The 7013-nt window shown below is 53.0% G+C and overlaps 1 protein-coding gene across 1 annotated transcript in view; it reads right to left on the reverse strand.

Annotated features, from left to right (window-relative positions):
• Positions 1-7013, reverse strand: part of Npas1 (neuronal PAS domain protein 1) — a 21571-nt gene that overhangs the window by 4497 nt on the left and 10061 nt on the right. The window contains exons 4-10 of the mRNA XM_021219528.2: positions 5406-5479; positions 5152-5241; positions 3510-3681; positions 2378-2493; positions 2008-2165; positions 1542-1648; positions 1014-1161 (exon numbers count right to left, since the gene is read on the reverse strand). Coding sequence (XP_021075187.1) covers positions 1014-1161; positions 1542-1648; positions 2008-2165; positions 2378-2493; positions 3510-3681; positions 5152-5241; positions 5406-5479 — 865 coding nt within the window. The remainder of the gene's footprint in view (positions 1-1013; positions 1162-1541; positions 1649-2007; positions 2166-2377; positions 2494-3509; positions 3682-5151; positions 5242-5405; positions 5480-7013) is intronic.

Consider the following 7013-nt stretch of genomic DNA (forward strand, 5'->3'; position numbering starts at 1 on the left):
CAGGGGCTCTACCACTGAGCCACGCCCCCAGCCCCTCACTGGGGGATTCTAGGCAGGGGCTCTACACTGAGCCACGCCCCCAGCCCCTCCCTGGGGGATTCTAGGCAGGGGCTCTACACTGAGCCACACCCCAGCCCCTCCCTGGGGGATTCTAGGCAGGGGCTCTACACTGAGCATTCCTTTTTGAGACAGAGTCTCCCCAGGTTTCCCAAGGTGGTCTCCTGCCTCAGTCTTTCCACTGGTTGGGACCAGAGGACCAGACCCAGTTCCAAATATATTCTCATCTGAGTTCTCCGTGCTGTGGCAAACCTGGGCCACTGTCAGCCACCTCGTGTTACCTGGACATCCTCTAAGCATGCCATGGTTATCTGTGTCTCTTCTATCTAAATCACCTGCTCTCTTCTAGGGTCCAAATCAAATCGGCTCAGCAAAGGGGCAAATGGCGCCCCTCTTCTCTCCGTGCATCTCTTAAGCCATGCCACAGCCTCCTCTTGTTCTCCAGTCCCTATTATTTCCCAGTCAACGCTCAGCAGAAGAAGGGTTTTTCCAAAAGTGCAGATTTGTGATCCCCTCCAGACATAAAGCCTTCAATAGTTCTCCAGTGACCAGGAGATAAAATGTCCTGTTGCTCTTTACAGCCTCCCCTGCCCCCAACTCTGTGCTCCAGCCACAAACGCTCGGCTCCTCCCTGGACAGCTCAGGCTCATCTGTTCTGTGCCCTCTGCTCACAATGCGGGTATGTTTTGCACCACTCTCCCTGTATAGAGTCTGCTGTGGCTCCCCAGTGCCACACCTTCAGCCAGAGGCACACCACGCGAGCGTTCTTGCCCTGCCTACATCACAGATGCGTCTCCTCCCAACAGTGCTTCCTCTCCGTGTCCACTAAGTGAGGCCACTCCATGCCTAGGCCTCCTAGGTTCTTTCCCCTTCCTGTCTACAGAGCCCTCCCTTAAAGGCACTGGCTGGGATGGGGAGCAGCTGCCCGGGATGCTGGGATGGCGATGACCTCTCACCTGAGCACGTGACTGACCCATAGCACGTGATGCTCCCCAGTGCTCTTCCCGTTCCCGGCCACAGTGGCTACAGACTGCAGCCACACGAAGCCCCCCGCACGCTGCAGCCAACGGTAGTAACCAGTCACCACCTGCCCTTTGTCCAGCACTGGTCCATCCCAGGGGAGCAGAGAGCCCAGAGGGGTGGGGAGGGTCAAGGCAGTTGGGCAGGAGACAGGCAGAGGCAGTGAGAGTGGGGGAGAATCAAGAAAGAGAGAGAAAGGCACAGAGGTAGTCAGAGACCCAGAGGCACCCCAGCATCGGCCAGAGACCCCTCTTACCCCACTTACTGACCCTCATCCCACCCCACCCCCCAGCCACTGCTCAGCCTTTTTGTTGCTTTTCTGTTCCAAACAGCCCCCAGAAGCTGTAGTGCAGCCAGAGACTCTGGTTAGCCCTGAAGAAGGACTTCCAGGGAACAAGGAAGCAGGGCCATTCGTGTTTTGTGGTGGTGGGTGGGCAGGGAGAGGGTACAGAAGTGTGCCTCACGGTCCAGATGGCTTTGGCGGATCCTGGTTGCATCCTGTCCATGGACAAACTGGTAGCAGCTGCGTCCCACCAGCTCTGAGGGCCCCATGTCCATATGGTCGCTAACTCTGGAGGACACAGGAAAGCAAGGGGAAAGGAGTTGGGAGACATTGGGTGACTGGAGACAGCAGAGCTGGCTTCAGCGTTCCCCAGGATCCACACCCTTGCAGTACCTCAGTTTCCTTCTGTAAAATGGGCATAGTAATAATATAGGTGAAGAAAAGGATGAGTTACAGGGGGGTCCGAAAAAGAAATGGGCATGCCTCATCAGAGAACCAGGGCCGCCCTCACTTCTCCCAGGCACCTTCACCACCTCCCTTGTCCTCCCTCCTCCCAACTCCCCACGGCCCTAGACTGAAGGCCCAGGATTGACTGATCCCCACATATTCCCCAGGACCCACCTTCTCTCCTGCCCCTACCCCGGTACCTGCTCTCACAAGCAAGGATGGTGAGACCCAGGCTGAGGCGGAAGACAATCATGTGTCCGTGTAGAGGCAGCTCAGCCAGTGGGGCTGGGGGCAGTGTGTGTCCAAGGGCTACAAGACCCAGGGCTCGGGCCCTCAGGCGCCCTGTCACATGAATGACCTGTGGAAGGTGGGGGTGGCTGGGGAGGTGCCAGGTGGGACTGCTGAGGCAGGAGGACCACAGCCCAGTCAAAGCTTCACCCAGTTCCACCTGATACCCACAGATCCCTTGGCCCCGGGAAGGCTTCGAGTGTCTCCCAGTTTCTGTTCTCAGTACCCTGTATCCTGGGATATAGCTGGCACGCAGCGGGGGAAGAGACAGCTCATACCCACCTTGTACCCCGAGGCTTTGACATTCAGGCCCCTCTTGGTGAGGGTGGACTTCATGCGGACAAAGAAGGACCGCTCTTGGGCTCGGAAGGCAGGGGATGCCTCGGCGGGGTTGGCTTCTGAGGCAGAACAAGAGGAAGCTGTCATAGAGTTTTCCAGAATCCAGTCAACTCAGAACCAGCCTCAGTGTGGCCGCTGCAGATACTCAGTTGCATCTAACGGTCAGTCGCACAGGAACACTGATAAAATAACCTTCCCTCGTGGGACAGCCAAGGTCAGATGAGCCCCTCTTTCCTGCTCAGAAGCTCTCTCAGTTCTGCCCCCTCCCCCAGGCATCCACTGGCATCAGTCCGACCAGGCTGGAGCAGCCACCTGTGACCCACAGAGGGCAGGCTAGGACTGTTGTGACAGCCAGCCCCCTTGTCACAGACTAGAAGTATAAAAGAAAGGAAGCTGGGCAGTGGTGGCACACACCTTTACCTCAGCACACAGGAGGCAGAGGCAGGAGGATCTGAGTTCAAAGCCAGCCTGGTCTACACAGTGAGCTCTAGGACGGCCATGGCAGTTTATACAGAGAAATCCTGTCACACACACACACACACACACACACACACACACACACACACACACACACACACCAAACTATCAACAAAAAGAACTGGATCCTGAAAGTTAAACATACACCATATACACACACAACTAAAAATATGGAACAGCTAGGTGACTTGGGGCAAGTAACTTGATCTCTCTGTGCTGTGCCTGGACTTGGGGGCCATCCCTCGTGACTTGTGGGTTTGAAGTTAGGGCCCAATGAAAATTTAAAGGCACAGTGGAATGTAAAAAAAAGGGGGGACCTCTCAGGCTTATTCCTACTTCCTTGTAGCAGCTCAAATTTTGGTGTATTTTGGCCATTCTGGGGAACCAGGCAAGTTTAGACACCCTAGTGCCTTAAATTGGCTTTACTCATTGAGGGTTTTTTGTTTTGTATTGTTGTTGGTTTGGGTTGGGTTTTTGTTGTTGTTGTTGTTGTGTTTGTTTGTTTTACAAAATCTTGTTTTGTAGCATGTTAAGCACAAAAACCAGGATCTACCCTCAGGCTTCATTCACTGGCAAGGAGGGGATTCCTGGAAATTACCAATCTCGGGGGTGTCCACCAGCGAGGAGGAAGAGGAGGAGGAGGAAGAGGAGGACACGGAAGGCGGCGTAGGGGGGCCAGTGCTTGCAGCCCGCAATCCAAGTTGCTCTAGGACCTCTGAGTGGTCCCCAGGGTGGATGTAGTCGAAGACGCTGCTGCCCGTCAGCTCCACCTGCCGGTGATGGAGAGGAATGCAGGAGCCGTGTGAGCGCCATAGCTGAGGCTGGGTTTAGCTTAGGCCTGCTCAACCTGCCCAACCCTCAAGTGCACGTCACACCCGGCTTGTGTTTTTCGTAGATGTTTCCTGCTTTTTTGAATTACAGGGAGGGGCTTTTGTTTGTTTGTTTGTTTTGAGGCAGGGTTTCACTTAAAAAAAAAAGATTTATTTATTATTATATCTAAGTACAATGTAGCTGTCTTCAGATGCATCAGAAGAGGGCGTCAGATCTCATTACCAAAGGTTGTGAGCCACCATGTGGTTGCTGGGCAGTCGGTGCTCTTAACCACTGAGCCATCTCACCAGCCTAGGGTCTCACTTTTATAGCTCTGGGTGTTCTGGAATTCACTTATACATATGTAGACCAGGTTGGCCTCAAACTTATTAATCTGCCTGACTGTACCTCCTGAAATTCTGGATTAAAGGTATGTGCTGCAACATCTGCCCCCCCCCCTTTTAGACAAAGATTTGCTAGCTAGCCCAGGCTGGCCTCAGACTTGTAATCCTCCTGACTCGGCCTCCCAAGGGCTGGAAATCAAGCCCAGCAGTTGTCAGCTCTTTAATGAGTTAGGACCTTAGAGGTTGGCCTCTCAGGTCTCACAGGGATCCCATGCCAGGCCCCCTCAGTATAGCCTCGAGTTTTCCGTTCTGATCATGCTCCGATTTCACAGGGAACCTCTGACCTTCAAGCCCCATTTAAAACTCTCCTGGAAGCTGCATATCCAACCATGGCAATTCTTACTCAGAAACCTGCCTGCCTTCTTCCACTGTCCCTCTGCTTGGGCTCTCCCTCCAACCTTCATCCGCCCATGGTCCTCACCCTCATCCCCCACCCCACCCACACAACCACCTTATCCACCCTACTTTGTCATCTACACATTCAAGCCCCCTCCTTTGGGGTACGGTTAGTTTTTGAGACAGTCTCACATAACCTTGGCCTTGAACTTCTGACCCTCCTGCCTCCACCTCTCAGATGCTGGAGTTTAATGGAAAGCTTATACCTCACCGCCATGCCCAGTTTATGTAAGGAACCCAGGACTTTGTGAACACTAGGCAAGCATTCTATGAACCAAGCTACAATCCTGCCCCAGACACAATGGGTTAGAGTCCCAGGACCTCCAGAACACTACACAAACGGCATTCACACTCTTACTGAGCTCAGCCCCTCCCTGGGGGATTCTAGGCGAGCACACAACGCTGTAGAACTGCATCTCTAGACCAAATTTTAATTTTGAGATGAGGTCTTGCTAAGTCTCCCTGGCTGGCCTTGAACTTGTGGTCCTGCTTGAGTCCTCCAGCATATGTCGGGCTGCTTTGTGGGGCTCCGAGGAAGGTTTTCACGCTGTGCTCAGTGATACCAAAAGAGAGTAAGGGCGTGCATAGGCCAGGCGGTAAAGATAGCTGCCTACTGCGGGGAAGACTTACCTGGGAGAGACCCAAGTAGATGGACACTGTCTCTGAGATGTAGAGAAATTTCCCTTCCTGGTTCAAAGCGAACACGAAGCCATCCAAGGACTAGAGTTGAGACAAACGGGGCGGGTGTAGGAAGGGAACAACCAGGGGACCCTTAGTCCTGTCCAGTTCTCCACAGGGAACTGATGCAGGAAAAATAGTGCTATTCCCAGACGCTACCACCAGGTGGCAGCACGAATCAGCAGGCTGGGAAGGGAGGAGCTCACCTGTAGTATGTGTCCACCCAGGTGTTGCTCGAAGACTTCAGAGACCAGAGCCACAGGGCCTCGGCGGCCTGGGGCTGGGGACAGAAGGAGGAGGAGGACAGTCAGGGCCCCTTGGTCTGGCTCACTGCTCTGGGCAACCCTTAGGGACCCAGTCAGTCTTTACTCCCAGCCAGCTACCATAGAGAACCAGTTCACAGGATGGTTGTTCCCTGTGGGACAGAGAGACCAAGACTGAGTGACAGACATTGAAAAGAAGGATTTGTCCACTCCCTCATTCTTTTGCACACCATAACAAAAAGTCCTTGAGTACTTCTGTTCACAGGTCCTATACAGTACAGGCAGTGCTAGTGACAAGCACAGCACAAACTGTCCTCACTGGGTAATGAAGCCCCGTGCAGTGAATAACCCAAGGTTGAGACCGACCTGGTGGTGAAGGCCTGTAACTCCAACTACTTGGCAGGCTAAGGCAGGAGAATCAATGACTAAAGGCTTGCCTGGGGTACATAACAAACGAGTTCCTATCTCAAAAGTTAAAAAGAGGGTTGACAACATAGATCAGTGATTAAAAACATCTGCCTAGAATCCCCCAGTATGATGCTAAGGCCTTGGCTCAGTGGAAGAACACCTGCGGTGAATCCCCCAATGAGGGGCTGGGGGCATGGCTCAGTGGTAGAGCCCCTGCCTAGAATTCTCCAGTGAAGGGCTCTGTGGTAGAGTGCTTGTCTAAGATTCGTAGGTTCTGGGTTCGATCCTCTGCACTGAAAAACAGTAACAAAATCCAAAGAAATACAAAATTAAGAGAGTAGGTAGGGAAGTTTGCAATGGACACTAAGGCAGCAGCTGAAGGAAACGGCTCGGTGATTCTTCAATAAATGAAAAGAGAGCTATGACGTGAGCCTCTGGCAATCCCTTTACAACCCAACAACCTGAAGATGGGCGCTGTGAGGAGTGCTGTGTGCGCATGGGTGTGAGGAGTGCTGTGTGCACATGGAGAGAACAGCATTACACAAAGCCAAGAAAAATCCCCCAGCGTCCAGCCTCCGAAAACGGATACAAAATGCGGTAGATCCACGATGAAGAGGAATGAAGCCCTGATCTGTGATGGGACATTATGAAAGCAGACAGGCACAAAAAGGCCACAGTGACCCCACATCTATGAAATGCCTAAAACTGGCAAACTGATGGGAGCAGAAAGCAGAAAGCAGTTTGGCAGCACTGGGCAGGTGGCTGCTTCATGGCTGCATGGGACTATGCAGTAAATGGTGCTGGTCTGGATACTTTAAAACAGCCTTGCGTGCACAGCAAGTTCCAGGCCAGTCAGGACACGGAGTGAGACCCTGTCTAAAAGCCGGGATGGGGGAGGTGTAGAGCCAGCTGAGTGGTTAAGAGCACGCCCTCTTGCGGAAGGACTATCTGTAACTCTGTAACTCTAGTCTCAGGGATTTGATGCCCTCTTCTGGCCTCTGTCGGCACTACACATCTGTGGCACATACATTCATGTAAAACACCCACACACTTAAATATAAATAAATATTTTAAAAAGTTGTTGAGGCCGGGCAGTGGTGGCGCACGCCTTTAATCCCAGCACTTGGAAGGCAGAGGCAGGCG

The sequence above is a fragment of the Mus pahari genome, chromosome 19 (assembly GCF_900095145.1).
Source record: "Mus pahari chromosome 19, PAHARI_EIJ_v1.1, whole genome shotgun sequence".
NCBI lineage: Eukaryota > Metazoa > Chordata > Mammalia > Rodentia > Muridae > Mus > Mus pahari.